Below are 21,768 nucleotides of genomic sequence, written 5' to 3'. Positions count from 1 at the left end.
ACATTTAACTCTTTTTTTGAATTTATTTTTTATTTATTTATTTTGAACATCTTTATTGGAATATAATTGCTTTACGATGGTGTGTTCGTTTCTGCTGTATAAGAAAGTGAATCAGCTATACATATACATTTATCCCCATTTCTCCTCCCTCTTGCGTCTCCCTCCCACCCTCCCTATCCCACCCCTCTAGATAGACACAAAGCACCAAGCTGATCTCCCTGTGCTATGCGGCCGCTTCCCACTAGCTATCTATTTTACATTTGGTAGTGTATATATGTCCATGCCACTCTCTCACTTCGTCCCAGCTTACCCTTCCCCCTCCCCGTGTCCTCAAGTCCATTCTCTAGTCTGCGTCTTTATTCCTGTCCTGCCCCTAGGTTCTTCAGAACCATGTTTAACTTTTTTTTAGATTCCATATATATGTGTTAGCATACAGTATTTGTTTTTCTCTTTCTGACTTACTTCACTCCGTATGACAGTCTCTAGGTCCACCCACCTCACTGCAAATAACTCAATTTCGTTTCTTTTTATGGCTGAGTAATATTCCATTGTATATATGTGCCACATCTTCTTTATCCATTCATCTGTCGATGGACACTCAGGTTGCTTCCATGTCCTGGCTATTGTGCATTTTTCAAATCTTAAAGAATGTCATTCTATATTCACTCAAAAACCTATGCTAACACCCGACAGATTCTTCTCTTTCCTGCCTGATAACTGTAGTGAATATGCAAAATAAATATTCTTCTACTTTGTTGACATTTATGGCACCTTTGGTATCAAAATATAATGTTAAACATATTTTTCTTATCAAACTGCTGATCTTGACAATTTAAACAATGCTGATTGTTTAAAGCCCTTTATGATTTCAGGACAGTCAGTGGCTCCAAATACAATCAGTTACTCTGCGGACAGAGCAACACCTCCTCGGGTCTTGTAAGGCACTTGATTGAAGTGTAACATTTTCCCCCAGCTACCTTCAACTCCAGAGCACAAAGAATCACAACCCATGTGGGGCTAAAGATCTGTTAGGAAAAATGACTCAGGCCAGAGACTGCAAAAAGGAGGATTGCATGGCTTAGTTTTGCAAATATAAATTTTGTTTTAGAGTTGGAGGAGAACTCAAAGAGGAAACCAGCAAGCGCAGCTTTCAGCCTCCAGGAAGGAAGGACTACAAGAGCTAAACCTGGATGTGCTATTTCAGTTCAAGGAAAGGGGGAAAGTTTAATTTTGCAAAGTTTCATTTCTTTTAAAATAAGTGTAATGCTATGGCTCAGCAGGCTATATGGAAATGTGTATAGAGTGTGCACTAAAATGCAAGGCTAATTTCCCTAGAAAAAAACTGGGAGAGAAAGAGAGAGAAAACAGACTCCACTCTCCTAAAAACTCTCCAGTCTGTCGAGGAGGCAACTACAGAGTACAGTAAAAAATGACGGCAATACTTTGACAAGAACGCCTACAGAGCCGCTCAGTAGAATAAGAGTTAACATTCTCCTGCCTGACAACCTTACAGCAAAGCCCAGAAGAGGAAGCCAGAAAATTCAGAAAAACCAAAGCTTAAGTCTGACTATATTTTTAAATTTCATTTTTGGTTTCTTTATACTTGAGCAGAACTCAGTCCCGCAAACGTCTTCTTCAACGGCGGCAGATGTCACCTTGGAATTCTCCCAGAGGCAAAGTGCTAGATTTGGGGCAGTTCTTCCTCGGTCACTAACCCGAGGTGGGCTGGGTTGTGCCTGAGCTGACTGAACTTCGGACCCGTAGAAACACCTGCATTGGCACCATCTCATAGGATGCTCCCCGGGCGAGCCAGGTATCATTGCCTTCGGGGCGAAAGCCGAAATCACAGCTAGGAGAGGACTCTGCTCCTCATCACGCTGTTACTTGGCCGCAGATTCCAAGGCTCAGCCTGACGCGCGCAAAGCGCCCGGGAAATGCCCTGGGGGCCGGAGAGGAGCCCGGAGCCAGTACTTTCTATTAAACTCGGTAAGTACTGCGCTCCCGCTGGCGGGGACACTGCATCGCCAAGTGGAAGGGAGGGTTCCCTCTCCTCCACCTCGAACTCCTTCCAACCTCCACCTTTTCCTTCCCAACAGACCTGCCGCCCATTCAGGCGGGACATCTGGGTCGGTGGCCTGAGGGCCAGAGCTGGGAGTCAGGGGGTCTGGGCGGCTGGGACCCTGGTTCCCCTCAGCACCTGGAGCCGCCAGTGGCCGAAGGACACTCGCGCTTGACGGCCGATTGAATCACGGGTGAATCAGCCCCTGCAGGGTTTCGGAGTTTCCTACTGGGAGGAGGCGGGGCCGGGGTGTGGATTCGCCGGGAGCAGCCCAGGGAGGCTGCTGGAGCCTGGCTGGGGGCGGGGAGTCGGGAGGAGAGGCGGGGTCGGTCGTAGGGCCTGCTGAGGCGTGGGCGTGCGAGGGGCTCTTTAAAGCGCGCCGGGCACGGGCTCCACACACTCGGGGTTCCTCGCGCCCCTCCTGCTCCATCCCGCAGCCCCAGGCGCCTCCAGCCCAACCTCCGCAGCCTCCCCGCCTCCCCAGCCTCCGGGGCGCAAGGAATCCTCCCGACCTCGCCGTCAGCTCGTGAACATGGCGACCCCCACCGGGCCCCGGGTACCCTGCTACGAGGCCGCCGTTGCTCGGGCGCTCCTATTCGGCTGGGTCCTGGTCCGGGTGGCCGGAGCCACAGGTGAGTGGCACCCTCCCCCCCCCGCCCCCCGAGCCCTGGGGCCAGCCACCGGGAAGAGGGAGGACAGTCCTGGCTGGCAGCAGGCTCGCCCTGCCGCCCTGAGGTGCCACCCGCCCGGGACCCGCCGCCCCTTCTGCTAGAGATGCTTGTTCGTGGCGTCCAGCGTTGCCTACGTGCGTTCGGGGCTCTCGCTTGAAGTTTAGGAAAAGAGCTTCCCAGGGAGCCGACACCTTGAAGGTGGTGGGACGTGGCTCCTCACCTGCACGGGTCGGCGTGCAATGTTTGAATGTTATCCTTCATTATATATGCACTTTCCATAATAAAAAGCGGCTCTCGGTCTTATCTTGATCGTCTTGTGTTTTAGATTGCGTTAGAGGCAGTCATTGCAAAATGTCGCTTGCACTGGAGCAGGCACCACCACATTGTGCATGCCCTGTAAGCCTGTTCTGTGTGCGGGCAGGGCAGAGGCTGATCTGCTGAGAACTGGCCAGGCAGACCTTAACACTAAGGCATCCTAACCGAATACATCCGACGGTGTTGGATGGTTGTCTGTGGAAGTTTCAGTATAGAGACATTTTAGATACAAACGAAAAAAGTCAAGGTTTGGGTTTTTTATTGGATGCAGTCCTAACTCTTCTTACACATGTGGGCTTTGTCCTTTAACGTAATTTATGGAAAACCCTTCCTAGCCGGCTTTCCCTGCTAAGTTGAACCTGGAGTCCTGCCCTTCCTGAGTTGGGCGGTGGACACCCTGGGCCACTGATGGCTCCTGGGCTGTGCTTCCAGGTCATTATCACAGGGCTTCCCCCATGAATAATTTCAAACAAGGGTTTCAAGATCCTTGTGTGTTTCCTCAGATTACCCGGTCAATCTTGCCATGAGGAAATTCTGGGTTTAGGAAAAAATTGCAGATTTTTTCTTACGATAATTCAGTTAAAGCTTTTGTGGTTGGAAAAATATTAATGTGAGGTTTATGATGGTGTTGGGGAGTGGGAAGATGTTTTATACCATCAACATGAAATCGTGTGCTGAGAAGTTCATGTAAACATTAATAGCTGTTTCTCTGTTGTTTAAAGGCACTACAGATGTAGTAGTAGCATATAATTTAACTTGGAAGTCAACTAATTTCAAGACCATTTTGGAGTGGGAACCCAAACCCATCAATCATGTCTACACTGTTCAGATAAGGTAAGCTAGGTACCAAAAATGAAAAATAAGATTTTTGCTGTTTCCTGTGCTGAATATAAATGTCTTTAAAGCTGATTGATGGATGAGATTATTTAACAGATAACAAAGAAGAGGGCATTCATCGTAATTTGCTGGCCAGAGCCATACTCTATCAAGCCTGCAACATTTCCAGAACTTAAACTGATAGAACATTTAAATTGTTTTTGGAGATGATGGGGAAATTTATAAGTGGAGTATACGCTATGGATAGGAGAACCTTCTTGAGCAATCCACGGTGGCAATGATCGCTGATAATTCATCTCATCTAAGTACACAGCTCTTTTTCCGTGCTGTCTAGACTGCTAGCGGGATTTAACATGTTAGAGAAGAGGTGGGGAGGAGTTTGGATGTATACATTGCCTTTAAACAGTGTTTGAGTCATTACTCTTTGGACTCATGATTCAAAATTCGGTTGCATACATGATCTTGGAGGGGGTCAAATTCATGACTCACTGAGCGGGAACGGAATACTCCTCTGTCTACACCCTGAGCTGTCAGGGCTGCTCCGCTCATCCGTTCCCATCCCTGATTGGCAGCTGTCCCCAAGAGCCCCTAATTCAGCATATTCAGTCTCAATGTCCTCTTTTTGATGGTTGTCACCATATTCTTAGCAAGTTTTTGGTTTCTGAAATGTTCTAGGAAGCTTGGTAGAGCTCTTATTAAGTAGAGGAGAGCAGCTGTGGAAATTAACACTGCTTGTAAAAGGCACAAAAGTATCGCTGGCTAAAATTAAGGGTGCTTTGCCATTTTGTTTAGCTTGTGCCAAGCCTTTTGTAGCATTTGGAATGCAGCTGCTAAGAATGGAGTGGGGCTTTTAGGTGGTTTTTTGGGATTTTTTTTTTTCCAAAATCAAGTTCATGACAACCATTGCCAAGGCAACACGGAAGAGAATTTGTGTGTGCATGCATGCTTGTATAGATACATAGAAAGATTTAAAGGAATTTCATAACTCGAGGTAATAATTACTATTATGGTCAAACTTGTCAAATCAGATTCTACTGGTTGAGAGTTAGTAATTCCACTGATACAGAGCTGAAGTTTACCTTAGTAGATGCTTTCCTTATGGGTAGTGAAAATAAGATTTTAGGAGGAATGCTTACCTTCGAAATATATTGTTTGGTGAACACGAGGAAACATATTTCTGAGTTACCAGCTTTTGAAACATAAGCCTTTGTCCACTCAAAGTTCTTGGACTTTGCAAGGCTGTTGTTACTTAAGTGGACGCAGTCCCCTTGTGCAAACATCCTAGTGCAGAGCTGCCTCTTGGGGGCGCCCGCGGACCCGGGCTGGGGGTGGTTCCCGCCGCACCGGCCGTCTCCACACCTGTGCTGGAGGACTTGTGAGCAGTCCCTCGCCCCTGCCGGAGACCCGCACTCTTCGGCGACCAGCCCACGGGTAAATGGGATTCCTGGGTGAAGGGACCGTAGCAATCATTTTATAGAAGAGGAAACTGGCCCTGGGAAGGTGACTGCGCTGATGGGGCTCGCCCAGCAGGGCCAGGTACCACGGTCTACCCAGCGACACGCACCACCACCCCTCAGTGGGTCTCCCCCGGGTGTGATGTGGGGCTCCAAAGCCGGGAGGAGGAAAGAAAGTCATTCCCACTGGTCTCCTCAGTGCGCCTTCCTCCCTCCCGGTTTCCTTCCCTAGAGAAAGCGTCTTGACCTGCTGCTCCTCCTGACCCACCCACCTCACCACCAGCCAGTCCTCAAACACAGGGTGCCGCTGCTGTGTCTGAAGCCCCTCCTTGGAGTGCTAACTGCCTTTTTACCCTTTGGAAAGTGTTCACCGGTGGTTGCAAAGTGTTACTGGCTCAAGCCTTAGCACCGACCATCCCTCGTAGTATTGATTCCATGAAACGTGCTGAATTCTAAAACAGAACTCCCCAAGCTTGTAGAAAACAACTTGCTTCTTAATTGGTGAGTCTGGGATTTTTTAGAAGTTCAGGCGGAACTTTTATTATTTCCAAATCAGGAGATTTTGCAATACCCAGAGGAACCTTGGAGGCGTTTATATTGTTCATGCTGATTATAGCATTCAGAGGAAATGAACTGCAGAATTGCCCCTTGTTAACCTGTTCACAGCACTTCATGGCTTTATTACTTTTGATGATTTAGTTGCTTGTGCTAAATTTTGTCAGAGGACTGTGGTTCCTATTGTGAGCCGGAAGGAACCAAATGCTATATCTCTCAGACAGAGTGTAGCCTCAGCACCCAGCAGTGTTGCTCCTGTTATCTGAACCATTTGTTTGCCGTAGCAGTGGAGAAAAACCATCAGGTTCTCATTCACTTTTTAAAATAGAAATGATGTAATTTAAAAAAATGCGTTCTGGTCATTCTGGAATTAAGACTGCATCTCTACTTTTATCACAGAAAATTAGAGAAATCTAAGAGTATGTAAACTGATATTTCTGTATCAATCTTTATTTGTGAATTTAAGGACCAAGAGTGTGTTTACTCACACCCTCTTAGCCCGATTACTTAGTTCAGACTTTTAAAAAAAATACTTATTTATGGTTCTCATGCCTGGATTTAGACAACTGAATCCATATGGCAGCTTGTTTTCCCCTGGTTCAACCTGGAAATGTAAACCATCTAATATCCAGCAAGGCCTGGCCATGTGCAAGCCCTAAAGCCCCAATGCGTGATGGGGGAGCGCAAGCGTGGAGCCCTGGTACCACCCTCACCTTAAGTGCTTTAATGAGATGTCAGTGCTGGGGGATGGGGAAGGGAAAGATTAATTCTGAGCAAGGAGATCTGGAGATTCCTGCAGAAGGTGGGATTGGAACGTGGCCTTGAATGAAGGGTAGGGAACGCTAGTGGTTGATGATGGGGAAGGTCAGGGTAGCTGTCAACTTATGTGGGACAGATGTGTGTGGATCCAGCTGCAGTGACATTTGTCTAGGAATTGTCTTGGTTCTGTAGAATAGTTTCATTTTTAGAAGCTCTTTATATCATTTCAGGATACTTTCATTTTTGGCAGTACTTTAAATCATTTCCTCTTCAATGACATCTTACAAAAGAAAGCTCTTTCGTCAGATCTGTCTCTTAGTCTCAGACTTTGACAGATAACCACCTGTGTTGTTGCTCTATAGTTTTTGACAGCACATCTTGTGAAAGTGAGGGAGGCATGTCATATAATGAGAGGAACAGACCCAGCTCTCACCGCATAAGCTGTGCGACCTTGTACAAGTTACCTAGCAGCTCTGTGCTTCAGGGTCCTCATATGTAAGAAAGATCCAATACCTTCTTGGAAGGATTATACCAAACAAAGTAACATGGCTGAGGGGCCAGTACAGTGCCTGGCTTATAGTAGATTCAATAACTGTTAAATAACCACACCAAGAATGGTCACAATAGAATGTAATAGGATAGAATATATTACATAGAATATAGAATGTGGTAAACAGAACATAACAAGTGGACTGTAATAAATAATTGGGTCTTGATGGAAAATTGCCCTTTATCCCACATAGTCATGACAAATCATCTACATTTTAAGGAAGATATTTAACAAAACGGTTCAGAGCACAGACCCAGTAGTCAAATTGCTATCTGGCTCAAAATCCAGCTGTGTGACTTGGAGCTGGTCACCCAGTCTCCCTTTGCCTCCATTGCCTTATCGGTAAGAACAGAGACAATTACAGAGCCACCCGCAGGTTGCTGTGAGGATTCAGACTCATCTAAAGTGCTCAGCATACCAAACGCCTCCTCGGGATTGCTTGTGGGAAGCTGCTGTTGTAACAAGGCACCCCAGCCAGAAAACAGTTTGTCTTGTTGGATGCAAATCATAATGTTCCATTTCTCTTCCTTCAGCTCTAGATTAGGAAATTGGAAAAACAAATGCTTCTACACAACAGACACAGAGTGTGACGTCACCGACGAGATCGTGAAAAACGTGGAAGAGACATACTTGGCCCGGGTCTTTTCCTACCCATTGGATGCCATCGGTTCTACTGGGGAGCCTCCGTTTACCAACTCCCTGGAGTTCACACCTTACCTAGAGAGTAAGTAGCTCGGTTTGTAGTAACCGGTCATTCTTGTTTTCAAAAACTTCTGAATATTCTTGTGAGCTTGTGACCCTTAGGAGCCATGACATAAAAAAATATTTATCCATAAACACATCTTCTTTCTCAGAAACTGGTAAGTGCCACAGGCCTCTTCGCTCATTCCGGATGTGGCAGGAGGTTCACGGAACGTGAACTTTGGAGTTGATAACAATGTCGTCAAGTAGGTTTCTCCACCAGTCTGTCCCCAGACCCTACCAGTAACTGGCTGGATGAGGGGCAGGGAGTAGGAAATTCACCAAGCCTGGGGTTCCAGTATTATTTCCCCATATATATTTAGGAGATTCTATATACCTCCCTTCTGAATTTTCAGAAGTCCCAGTTGAGGGTTTTTCACAGGTGGTCACGAGTCCATGGGGAAGAGTTCCGTCTTCCTCCAATCTCATCATTGGGCTTGCTGACCTTTTTAATCACTTGACCATGATCTGAGTCCTGTGATGTGCTGGCACTTGCCGGGCCAGCTCCCATCCTGCTTCCTTCATGCTGGTCTTGAAAACGCAGAGTGCTCTTCTCCCCAGCCTTTGGCCCAGGAAACTGACTTGAGCGTCTACTAAGGGAGAGCACTGGATTCCTGCCAAGTAGGAGATGTACATTTTTTGTCATGGCTATGGTTCTGAACGAGGTATTTTAAATAAACACATGTAGCACATTGAGAAGAGTGAAATCAGCTGCTCTAGGAAGAAGACTTGGAATGAAAGTGTTGTGTTATTGGTGCTTTTATATTTACCCTTCTGACACCCAGAGGGGAGTTTCTCAAAGCAGGGATGGAGAGAAGGGGCCAGAGGGACAGGCAGCCGCCTTTCCCCTTAGCACCTACTCTGAGGGTGGAAATAGGGCCAGCCTCACCCCAGGTAGCTGCCTGCCCTGAGCCCCCGTGTGCCAGAGCCCGTCTTCAAACTCCCCTAGTGCTTCTACCTGTGTGCCTCTCCCAGCACTTAGCTAGAGTAGTGACCCTACCCACAGCCGCCTGCAGTAACTGCAGGGTCCCTGACATGTATTCTCCCTCCACTGGCAGCATCCTCACAATTCCTTTTAATAGTTCTTGAGTTTTTTGTCAGCCACTGCAAATCCTTTCTCGGTGCAAGAGGGAAAATAGTTTATGGTTTTGCATGTGCTCACACACACACATACTTGCATGTAGTTCCTGTTAAGTTATCGGGATTTGTTTTACTGTTCTTCAACCAAAGCACATGAGATAATTGAGCCATCAAAGAGACCTGGTGGTTAAAACTGGTTCCTTGAGGTACCAAGGACAGACATTTCTTGGGCTTTCCCACAGCCTCTAATTTATTGTATCTAAGATATGGAATCTTATGCAGCTGTTCGGTTAACCACATGTGGCTGCTAAGTACTTGAGATATGGCTGACGCCCTAAGTATAAAATACACGCTGGATTTTGAGAAAGATCTCCTGAAGTTTTTATACTGATTAAATGTTAAAATGATAATATTCTAGCCATATGGGGTTAAAAGAAATATATTATTAAAATTAACTTCACCTGTTCCTTTTTACGTTTTCTAATGTGACTCCAAGGAAACTTAAGGTGACATCTGTGGCTCCCACTACATTTCCGCTGGACAGCACTGCTGTAGAACGTCTCGGGGCCCAGGTCTGGGGCTAGGGAGTTGGTTCTATGAGCTGTTTCGTGAGGGATGACCAAGTTGTTATTAACCGTGATTAATGGGATTCTACTTTGTCTAGAATTCTTTGATTCCAACAAAGCTCATTTTCTGTGTTTTAGCAAACCTTGGACAGCCAACAATTCGGAGTTTTGAACAAGTTGGGACAGCACTGAACGTGACTGTACAAGATGCACGTACCTTAGTCAGAGTGGGCGGCACATTCCTAAGCCTCCGCGATGTTTTTGGCAAGGACTTGAATTATATACTTTATTATTGGAGAGCTTCAAGTACAGGAAAGGTGAGCGTTCTTTTGTTTTTATGACTCGTTTTAAATTGCAGATCCTTGATTTTACAGCCTGCTTCTTTTCCAACTCAAATATCAGAGCGGGTGGTTGAGAGGACAGGGTGGTGGAGTGGGAGGGGCCGCTGTCCTGGTTTTACCTGTGACTTCCAGCTGCCTTGGTCAGGGCCTCCTCGGATACTCAGGTTCCTCAGCCAAGGGGCTGGACCGGTCATCTCCAAGGTTCCCAGCAGCTCCCGCATTTCTTCCTCTATGGAGGATCCCAGAGACAAGATTTGTTTTCCATTCAACAATTAATACTTCATTCCTATTTTCCTTTACTGCAGATATCTTTTTAAAAAATTAATTAATTAATTAATTTTTGGCTGTGTTGGGTCTTCGTTTCTGTGCCTGGGCTTTCTCTAGTTGCGGCGAGCGGGGGCCACTCTTCATCGCGGTGCGCCGGCCTCTCACTATCGCGGCCTCTCTTGTTGCGGAGCACAGGCTCCAGACGCGCAGGCTCAGTAGTTGTGGCTCACGGGCCTAGTTGCTCCGCGGCATGTGGGATCTTCCCAGACCAGGGCTCGAACCCACGTCCCCTGCATTGGCAGGCAGATTCTCAACCACTGCGCCACCAGGGAAGCCCCAGATATCTTCTAAAGGGGCTAAAAACTGGGTTGGATGTGCCCAAACTGGATATCTTTATCCTTGGGAAAAAAACATCCTTAGCAGTTATCGGGGAAACTTGATGAGCCAACTCACTTCCAATCCTTTATGTCAGATGTGTCCATGTAGGCTTTGACTACCACAGTGACTTAGTAAAGGGGGCAGAATTCACTCTGAGCCCAGATGAATAAAGGACTCTATCTTTTAACAGAAAAAGGCCACGACGAACACTAATGAGTTTCTGATTGATGTGGATGAAGGAGAAAACTACTGTTTCAATGTTCAAGCAGTGATTCCATCACGAAGAGCCAACCAGAAGAGTCCAGAAAGTCTCATCGAGTGTACTAGCCGAGAGAAAGTTCTGTCCACGGGTGAGTGGCTCTACCCCTGATCCATCTGGGAGGGAGGGAGGGGTGCCTTCCAGGACGAGGATGTACTTTCTTCAGGGGAAAACTGCCTTGGTTTTTTGTGGTTTTGGGGGTACTCATAATTTTAGGCATTTAGAGATGTTTCTATGTTGTTCCCTTGTATTAGCAAGTGTTTTTCTGAGCACGTACCATGCGCTAAGCTCTCTGCTGAGCCCTGGGCCCATGGTACATGTTTAGGATTTAGCATCAAATGCAGATTTCTCTGAGCATTTCTTCATACTTAAATTCTGACTTGGGGAGCTTGGGGGGAGCTGCTGGGCCAGGTGCAGCGGCACCTGATGCACATTTATGAGCACCTACTGTGGGCTGTTGCCACAAAGGTTTTAACCCACGAAGGGAAGGGAAGGGATTGAGTCTATCAGGTATACCACGTGCATGTGTGTGTCCCTGGCCGGCACGTGTGTGTGTACATTATGTGCCACACCAGGGCCCTGACACCAAGTGAGGAGTGGATCTTATCTGGAGATGCCATGGAGGCTCAGACACGTGCATGAGGGTGAGAGCCCAGGAATCTCCCACCAGCCTTGAGCGGGTAGTGCTCTGAGTACTTTTGGGAACAAAAAGTCAAAGGATAGCAATAATGACCTAGGGCCTTGTTAAGATGTAATTTAAGCCTTTTAAAAACACTTTTAAAATTCCCTCCCATTTATTGACACTGACAGAAGGAAAGGGCTCTCCTTCCCTCTGGTTCTGCACCGTCTGGGCCCTCATACCCACAGCCCTCAGGTCCATCCTCCTAAAGCCAGCCTGAGTTCCGCTGCTCTCTGACTTCACGCACACCTAGATCGCTGCTTCCCCTGCCTCTTCTCTATCTGCTGAATTGGGTCCTCTGAGAATCATTTCAAATGCCACCTCCACCAGGAAGCCTTCTTATTGCCCCAACCAGTTATCATCTCTTCTTTACTTGAATCTTGGTAGTGCTCTGTATCTCTCTTTGCACTGAGAGTTCAGCTTCTATAATCGTTGCCACCCAACTCAGCATCATTTTCAGCCACTTGTTTCTAACAGCCGTTCCTGCTTTCGTCTTCATGCATCTTTCTAGACTGTGAGCATGATCCAGTTTATTAAATCATTTTCACTATTGTCAATTGCCCGCAGACATCTAGGGTTTGACAGATTCTTTCCTAATCGAAATATGTTGTGGTGGAAAGAAATTTCAAGTTACGCAAAAGCAGGATGGTGTAATTTGGGGTTATGCCTTCAGTTCTGCCCACTGATAAATGGGATTCAAGCTCTCTGAGTTGACTTGGTACCTTTTATTTTTCAGAAATGCCCTTCATCGTTGTAGCAGTGATGCTTGTTGTTATCATCTTCATCATCGTCCTGTCTGTGTCTCTGTATAAGTGCAGGAAGGCGAGAGCAGGGCGAAGCGGGAAGGAGAGCTTGCCCCTCAATGTTGCATGAAAGATCCTGCTCTTGGATCTGCCAACTCTGCAGAACTCGTGTTGCACTGTGACCAAGAACATTTAAGGCAGTAGAATACATGGAAACACAAATGAGTGTGTGTTTGGAGCTTAGAGACCCTTGGGCTCAAAGAAAGCTCTTATCTGACCTATTCTCACGATTAGCATTCTGGTTTCAACATCAGCATTAGACACCTTGGGACGTAATGAGCGGTACAACCAAGTTTTTTCAATTTCTGTTTATTTTAATGCTACAGCACCTTTTGCACGTATCATGCTCTAGACTGTATATTTTCTACACTCAAGTTGAAGCCAGATCATCTAAGGAAAAACAAATGAACAAATGCCCTAAAAAATCCTGGGTGGATTTTTGGAGAACTTTTGAGAGGCTGACTTCAAACCATGTGGGAGAGTAAAATGGAAACTGGGTGGACTTTCTAACGTATGTCTGTCCTTTTGTAATATGGTGTTTAGGGTTTTTTTTTTTTTTTTTTTGAGTACTTTTGGAGGTTCGAAACAATTAGCAAACATTTATATGAATGTGTTAAAAGCAGAAGACTTGTATTTGGGGCACATTCATAACATGCATTACAGTTTAGCACTTTAACTGACTTAAATGCTGTTGATGAAACACTTGACAGATAGATAGCTGTATTTTTATAAGACTACTATACCAACAAATTACATAGAGTTTAAGATTTAAGGTACTTCACACTTTATGATCAACATTGTACATATTTATATAATTGAAAAAAGGTTTTATATATGGGGATTTTCTATTTATAGAGGTAATATTGTTCTGTTTGTATATATTGAGATTATTTATTTAATATACTTTTATATAAATAAAGGTAACTGGGAATTGTGACTGTTTATTATATCTTATTTATCTTATTTAGTTATTATTTAGGGTTTGGCCTTTGTATTAGTTGGCTCTGCTGCAGTAACAAATGACCCTGGAATTCTCAGTGCCTTATGACAATGGTATCTTTACATTACACTTACAGTTTGGTGGCTGTGGGTTGACTACAGCTCTTCTTAATGTCTTCTCATTCTAGGACCAAAACCAAAGGTGAAGCCCCTATGTGGATCAGGGCAGAGGGAAAAGCAAAAAACTAGTAGAACGGGCAGCCATGTCTTCAAGCTTTACGCCTCCTCCTAAAACTTCCACTCCAGAGTGGCTCAGTGTCACTTCTGATCACATGCCACTGGCCTAAGCAAGACATATGACCAAGCCTGATAACACTCTGCCTGCCGGGAGGCACCATGAGTCACACAGCAACGGGCAGGGATGTATGGTTTCCAGGGAAGGGAGGATCTTATACCATCTACTGCAGGCTTAGCGGGAGAGAGATCTTCCCATGGGCATCAGTTTGAGTTGCAGATGAGGGTTGGAGAGGAGAACAGAAGAAAAATTCTTCAGATTATTGAAAGAAAATTTGATAAAAGGACAATGTAAGATAAGGAGAGAGAGAAGTAGAGTTTCTAGAGTTATTAGAAGCAAACTAGGTTGAGAGCTCTTTGTGGGCAGGATGGGGTCACCGTCTGCTGCTCCTTGAGGGTGACGGCGCCAGTGGGCTCTTAGACATGGCTGAGTTGAACTACTTCACTTCGTCTAGAATGTAGAAATAGTGAGTTCTCCATTCAAATGCAAATAAAATCTAGCAGAACAGTCTTGATCTCACAACTGCACTGAAAGAGGATTCTAAGTAGAGATGAAAATGAGGCTCCTGGCACCTGGGTGAGCCCAGCCGTGTTTGCCTCCTGTTGTGGAAGGCTGGGCCAGTGCGGCCTGAGAAAGGCTTCCAGAGGCCACCCCCGCTTGGACATGGTCCCGCCAAGGAGACACTTAGCAAGCACTGAAAGCCAAGACTCAGCTCACTGTCCAGCTGTTCATGAATTAAGTGCATTTTGTTCCTTTGCTCTGAAGAGCTCAAAGCATTGTCAATAAAAATCTAAACATGAAATGTTAAGTATAACACCATATTCTTAGGAAGAATGGGGCCAAACAACCTTTCAGGTCCTCAGAAAGACGGCAGCCTGAAAAAAAAAAAAAAAAGAAAATATATTTTGGAGAAATTAAGGGAAACAGACGAGTGGTTGGTTTATTGGCTGGTTCTGATGGGTTGTTTGCCAGTCTGTGTCAATGCTGGAGTGGCATTCAAGCCAGAGAAAGAGGGCGTGCATTTGCAGCAGAGTCAACAAAAGAGAGGTTGGCATGGGAGCATGTCCCAAAAGAAGTATGCTTTGGCTGTTATCTTGAATTCCTGCTCACATGGGGCTATCCAGGACAAAGAGCTTAGTGCATGGGGGTAGAACAAGCACCCAGAGAGGGTATCTGACTGGGTGGTTCCATCAGGCTGCTCTATTCTCGGCTAGGAATAAGTACAGCATTATGCAATTCCATGGCCTCATAATCTAAGGAACTTGAATGGTCCCACTAAAGAAAGTACTGGCAGAGTGAAAGCAGGTCTGGGTAGTAATGAGGTGTCTGGCTGTTCACAGGGAAGGAATTCATTACAGATCCAAACGAGGCTGCACTGCAATGATCGGGAAGCTTCAATATTGCACATTTTAACCACGACTCAGGTTTCCACCCCCGCCCTTATCGCTGAGACTAAAGATCTGCTGCTCAAATCAACATTGTAATTAGCACTGGAGCAGAAAACCATACTCTAAATTGTTGGCTGGTATCCAGAAACTACTGCCCTCCAGTGGGCCAAATTATACTTCATTATTTATCCTGGTCTTTAAAAGTATCCCATAAAGCTAACTGTTAGTAAACTAAACGTTCATGCTTTGAAGACAGATTTTTACCATCTTAAATTATTAACCAAGTTCGACTTACATATAAGAGACTAATACTTGTGAAATCCAAAGACATTTTACCTTAGTTACAGCTGAGAGCCAATAACCTAAGGACTTGTCTCAAATAAACAAAGGAACAATTCTATCAAATAGTAAATAAACTCATTACCAAATGCAGTTTTGACCTGTTCTAAGACACGTGTATTTAGCATGTGTTATTTTTTTTCGGTGGTTGCCTGAGAAGCTTTGTGATGGTTACAAGGTGACTTTCATTCATACCACACACTTATAGTGGACTCTAGTTCTTCTTTCCCACAGCCCTGCTTTTCAACTGCAGACAGAGGTGATTCTGGCTTTGCCATTCAGCACATTCCTTCCTCATGACTGCAGAAACTGGTTTAGGGGTAATCACATGCCCTAACTTGGTCTAGGAAGGGTGAATCTCAGCGCTCTTTGTGGGAATGTTGGGATGCTCTCTTTCTTGATGAACATAATGAAGAAACATGTAGCCCCAATGTTAGCTTAATCTGATGGTTCTCAAAGTGTGGTCCTGCATCTCAGGTGATGGAATAAGAATTAGCATCACCTGAGAGCTTGTTAGAAATTCAAATTCACAACCCTGACCTCAGACTTACTGAATTAGAAATCTGCATTTTAACAAGAAGCCCTTCAAGTGATTCTAATGCCCAGTAAAGTTTCAGAACCACTGGCTTAATCTATAATCTACTGCAATGAGAGACTACAAGTAGCTCTAGACACAAATGGGGCATTCCTAGCCCTGGGAGAGGTCAGAAAGTAGCTTGCTGGGAAGCCAAAATCAAATTAAGAATACATAAAGCATAGACAAGATCCTCTGTCTTTAGCTGAACTGGAAGGTCTGTAATATATGGGTCTGTTAGGATTTTTTCTGTTGCAACGTACCGAAACTCTTTCAAGAGAACTTCAGCAAAACTGGGGAGCCTGTTTTCTCTTTTGTCAAGTGAGCTAATTGGTTGAAAGCTCTTCAATCTCTTTTAGCCTAAATTCCATGATTATGTATTCACTAGATAGAGCATGAATAATTAGCAGCTGAAAGACAACACCTTCTCTGGGAGAAATGAAAATACTTCAAAACAATCCAGGAATTTTGTAACAGAAATTGCAATTCATCTTGAATATACAAAATGTAATAAACATTTAAAACAGGGTTCTAAAAAAGCTTTAAGAAAAAAGGTTTTGACATAATCTTAATCCAGCTTGATTTTCAAAAATCACTGGAAAACTATGCTCCATCTGCAAAGAAACTTGTCTTCTCTAAGCATGTATCAGGCCAGAGAATAAGAAACATTCAGAGGGGCAGGAAAATGCTTTTCCTTTGCATAACAGCATTTAGGATGGAAGTGTCCTTTAATGACTAAGATTGTGGTGCCATCTTCAGTTCCTGAGGAGGATCGCAACTTAACCAGAATTCATGAACTGGATTGCAAAAGCAAAGGAATAGTAAATAAAACCCAAAACACCTGTAAATGATTAAGAATGAAGGAACATGGTGGGAGGGGTGGCCAGAATCACTGAACCAGAGAACCTTCTCCAAGTTGCTGCAACTCTACCTGTGATGGTCTCTTTAGTCCACAGCTAGAGCTCCACCCCAGATCCTGCTACTTAATGTGTGGTCTCGGGACAGCGTTTGAGCATCACTTGAGAGGTAGTTAGAGATGGAAATTCTCGGACCCCACCCCCGACCTACTGAACCAGAATCTGCATTTTCCAGGTGATTTATATGCACGTTGAAGTCTGAGAAGCTCTGTGCTTTCCCCAATCATTTAGCCCACTCTTCTGATTTCACAAAGGCCGGGTAGGGGAAGTGAGGTGGAGAAAGGGAAGAGACACCTCACCGATGGATAGAACTGCACAGCCTTGACAAGAAGTTGCCATTTATTAAACTTAAATTTTAGCACATTATTAATCCATGCCAAAAGTAAAAGCAGAGCCATGATCACACTGTAAATATTACACGTTTCACTAAGACAATACTTTGAGGACCTCTGCTTTCATCCACAGTTTTCTAAAGACCAAAAGCTCTCCTGCCTCAATCTCACTGATTCATGTGCCCTGCTTCCACCTACCCATCCTTCAAGACTGGATAATAATTCCTGGATCTCACCCAGGAGCTTTCCTCTCCCATATTCCCAGTGCACTCTTCCTACCTCCTTACTGCATTCTCACAATTCTTTCTTACCACCCTTAGTATTGTACAGATCTTTACCTGTTATGGCCCCTTTCTAGATGGTAATTTTTCTGGCAAGAACCATGCTTATGCATTTGAATTCATTCATTTATTCTAATATTAAGCACCTACTATGTGCCAGGCATTTTGGATTTGATAAAATACAACAGGAATAATCTCAGCTCTTGCGGAGCTCATGTACTTGCAGGGTAAAATGTCAAACAAGTAATGATAATAGAACGTAATCATTATGATAGGGGAAGTATAGGGTGCTGTGGAAACTCACGTGGGGCCATCTAACTTGGAAGGGCTACCTAAAACCTCAGCTGAAGGACACAGTTAACCAGGCAGATGGAGGAAAGGGAGAGGAGAAAGTGTGAGAAGTGTTCCAGGAAGACGGAAGACTTGATCACAAAACAATGTCTTGGACATAGGATGATGCCAAAAATAAATATGTGTTTGAAAAAGCTTGGAGTTTTGTATTGCCTTAAGCATCCCAAATTCAAAGCCATTTGGCAAAATATCTTTGGCTAAATAGTTTGGCCAATTAATTTATGTTTAAAATTTAAATTTCTAATGGATATGTTATAACTCGCTTTGCTGTATAGCAGAAACTAACACAACATTGTAAAGCAGGCTAGGATCATTAGCTAAAAGCTCGCCTGTGACAAACTCAAATCCTCACACATCGACTGCTTTAAATATTGTCCCAAACCATAATTTTAGCCGATTAGAGCCTACCTACTTTACATACCCCATGAAATTGTATTGAACATCTGCTGACCATAGATAAGACAATCCTATAGCTGTAAGACCCCAAACCACTGCTTGTCCTTCAGATCAACTGCTGCTGAGGGACATCACCTAGACACGTGAGCCCCTCTCTGATTTCCCTGTTGCCCCTGGGAGTCCCCTTGTCCTATTCCACTTATAGGTGGTGGTCTCACGCCACCATCTCTGGAACTAATTTTTTCTTAAGTTCTGTCAGTTCTCATGTGTTGAAGGACTTCCTCTCTCATGCAATCCTGTCCAACTGCCATCCAAATAAAGTTTATGTGTTTAAAGTTTATCTTGTCTCCTCCTTGATCAACACCCAAGCCCCTGACTTACCACAAGAAGTTACGAAGTTCACAGGTTCAAGGGATGGGATTATAAACCTCACTTCTCTTTGGAGGATGTTCATACCACACTGTAAAGAGCATGTGGGATGGGAGCATCCTTGGAAAATACAATCTGTCACAAAGATCAATTTACAAAAATTAACAAGTAGAAAATAAAATATACTATACTAGAATCAACAAACATCAAATGCCTAGCAATGAAGATGTTCTCTACACAGAAAACAACAAACTATTACTGACAGAAATTCAAGAAGTCTTACATAAATAGAGGGATCTGTCATGTTGGGTGAATTCTGCAGTTGCTGGGTACACATGTTAATTAGGTCAAGTTGGGTAATTGTGTTCAATATTTATGTGGGGTTTTTTTTTTTTCCCCCACTACTGGTGGATCAACCTTTTATCATCACGAAATGACCTTTTTAATTTTTAGAAATGCTCATTATCTTAAACGTCTACTTTGGATTCTGGGACAAGATGATAGAGTAGAAGGACTTGAGCTCACCTACTCTCATGAAAACACCGAAATCACAACCATCTGCTGAACAACCACAAAAAAGACTGGAACCTACCAGAAAAAGATATTCTATGTCCAAAGACCAAGAAGAAGCCACAGCAAGACAGTAGGAGGGCGTATGTGTGATACAATCAAATCCCATACCTGCTGGGTGGGTGACCCACAAACTGGAAAATAATTGTATCACAGAGGTTCTCCCACAGGAGTGAGAGTTCTGAGCCCCATGTCCGGCTCCCCAGCCTGGGGATCTGGCATCAGGAGGAGGAGCCCCCAGAGCTTTTGGCTTTGAAGGCCAGCGGGGCTTGATGGCAGGAACTCCACAGGACTGGGGAAAACAAAAACTCCACTTGTGGAGGGTGCACACAAGGTCTCATGTGCACTGGGACCCAGGGAAAAAGCAGTGACTTCATAGGAGCTTGGGCCAGACCTACCTGCTGCTCTTGGAGAGTCTCTTGGGAGGCTGGGGGTGGCTGTGGCCCACTGTGGGCACAAGGACACTGGTGGCAGAGGTACTGGGGATTACTCATTGGTGTAAGGTCTCCTGGAGGCTGCCATTCTGACACCAAGACCTGGCCCCACCCAACAGCCTGTAGGCTCCAGTGTTGTGACACCTCAAGCCAAACAACCAACAGGGTGGCAACACAGCCCCACCCATCAGCAGACAGGCTGCCTAAAGTCTTCCTGAGCCCACAGCCACCTCTAAACACAACCCTTGACGTAGCCCTGCCCACCAGAGGGTCAAGACCCAGCTCCACCCACCAGTGGGCAGGCAACAGTCCTCCCACTAGGAAGCCTGCACAAGTCTCTAGACCAGCCACACCCACCAAGGGGAAGACACCAGAAGCAAGAGGACCTACAACCCTGCAGCCTGTGGAACGGAGATCACAAACACGGAAAGTTACGCAAAATGAGATGGCAGAGGAATATGCTGAAGGAATTAGATAAAACCCCAGAAGAATAACTAAGTGAAGTGGAGACAGGCAATCTACTCAAAAAAAGAATTCAGAGTAATGATAATAAAGATGACACAAGATCTCAGAAAAAGAATGGAGGTACAGACCAGGAAGATACAAGAAATGTTTAACAAAGAGCTAGATGTTATAAAGAACAGAGTTGAACAAATACAATAACTGAAATGAAAAATACACTAAAAGGGATCAATAGCAGAATGAGGCAGAAGAACAGGTAAGTGACCTGGAAGACAGGATGGTGGAATTCACTGTCATGGAACAGAATAAAGAAAAAAGAATTGAGGACAGTTGAAGAGACTTCTGGGACATTAAACACACCGACATTCACATTATAGGGGTCCCAGAAGGAGAAGAGAGAGAGAAACGGCCTGAGATAATAGCTGAAAACTTCCTTAACATGGGCAAAGAAACAGTCACCCAAGTCCAGGAAGTGCAGAGTCCCATACAGGATAAACCCAAGGAGGAACATGCTGAGACACATAGTAATCAAACTGATAAAAATTAAAGGCACAGAGAAAATATTAAAAGCAACAAGGGAAAAGCAACAAATAACATACAAGGGAATCCCCATAGGGCTGTCAGCTGATTTTTCAACAGAAACTCTGCAAGCCAGAAGGAAGTGGCACAACATAAAGTGATGAAAGAGAAAAACCTACAATCAAGAATACTCTACCCAGAAAGGCTCTCATTCAGATTCAACAGAGAAATCAAAAGCTTTACAGACAAGCAAAAGATAAGTCAGCACCACCAAACCAGCTTTAAAACAAATGCTAAAAGAACTTCTCTAAGTGGAAAAGAAAAGGCCACAGCTAGAAACAAGAAAATTACGAATAGGAAAGCTCACCAGTAAAGGCAAACATATAGTAAAGATAGGAATCATCCACACACAAATATATCAAAACCAGCAATCGTGAGGAGAGTACAAATGTAGGATACTGGAAATGCATTTGAAATTAAGAGACCAGCAACTTAAAACAATCTTGTGTGTGTGTGTGTGTGTGTATATATATATATATATATATATATGGACTGCTATATCAAAACCTCATGGTAACTGCAAACCAAAATTCTACAATACATATACACACAAAAAAGAAAAAGCAAAAAAAGAAAAAAAAAGAAAAAGCAACCCAAACACAACACTAAAAATGGTCATCAAATCACAAGAGAACAAAAGAGGAAGAGAAGGAAAAAGACCTACAAAACCAAATTCAAAACAATTAACAACATGACAATAAGAACATACATATCAATAATTACCTTAAATGTAAATGGATTAAATACTCCAACCAAAAGACAGACTGGCTGAATGGGTACAAAAACAAGACCCATATATATGTTATCTACAAGGACCCACTTCAGATCAAGGGACACATACAGACTGAAAGTGAGGGGATGGAAAAAGGTATTCCATGCAATTGGAAATCAAAAGAAAGCTGGAGTAGCAACACTTGTATCAGACAAAATAGACTTTAAAATAAAGACTGTTACAAGAGACAAAGAAGGACACTACGTAATGATCAAGGGATCAATCCAAGAAGATGTAACAACTGTAAATATGTATGCACCCAACAAAGGAGCATGTTAATATATAAGGCAAATGTTAACAGCCATAAAAGGAGAAATCAACAGAAACACAGTAGTAGTGGGGGATTTTAACAACCCACTTACATCAATGGACATACCGTCCAGACAGAAAATCAATAAGGGAACACAGGCCTTAAATGACACATCAGACCAGATGGACTTAATTGATATTTACAGA

General features: G+C 44.2%; 1 protein-coding gene across 1 annotated transcript; it reads left to right on the top strand.

Moving 5' to 3' along the window:
• Positions 1–2,451: 2,451 nt before the first annotated feature.
• On the top strand, positions 2,452–13,251 carry F3 (coagulation factor III, tissue factor). The gene is made up of 6 exons (XM_065887986.1): positions 2,452–2,691; positions 3,768–3,879; positions 7,734–7,924; positions 9,726–9,904; positions 10,764–10,923; positions 12,248–13,251. Exons 1-6 carry the CDS (start codon positions 2,592–2,594, stop codon positions 12,382–12,384), a joined length of 879 nt encoding a protein of 292 aa, XP_065744058.1. The 5' UTR covers positions 2,452–2,591; the 3' UTR covers positions 12,385–13,251.
• The last annotated feature ends 8,517 nt before the right edge of the window (positions 13,252–21,768 follow it).

The sequence above is a fragment of the Phocoena phocoena genome, chromosome 1, assembly GCF_963924675.1.
Source record: "Phocoena phocoena chromosome 1, mPhoPho1.1, whole genome shotgun sequence".
Classification (NCBI taxonomy): Eukaryota; Metazoa; Chordata; class Mammalia; order Artiodactyla; family Phocoenidae; genus Phocoena; species Phocoena phocoena.
This window is presented reverse-complemented; position numbering and strand designations above follow the sequence as displayed.

Coding starts and splice junctions, on each gene's coding strand:
- F3 (XM_065887986.1), top strand. CDS start 2,592: ATGGCGACCCCCACCGGGCCCCGGGTACCCTGCTACGAGGCCGCCGTT. Junction 2,692..3,767: donor CCGGGTGGCCGGAGCCACAG/GTGAGTGGCACC, acceptor TGTTGTTTAAAG/GCACTACAGATGTAGTAGTA. Junction 7,925..9,725: donor GTTCACACCTTACCTAGAGA/GTAAGTAGCTCG, acceptor TCTGTGTTTTAG/CAAACCTTGGACAGCCAACA.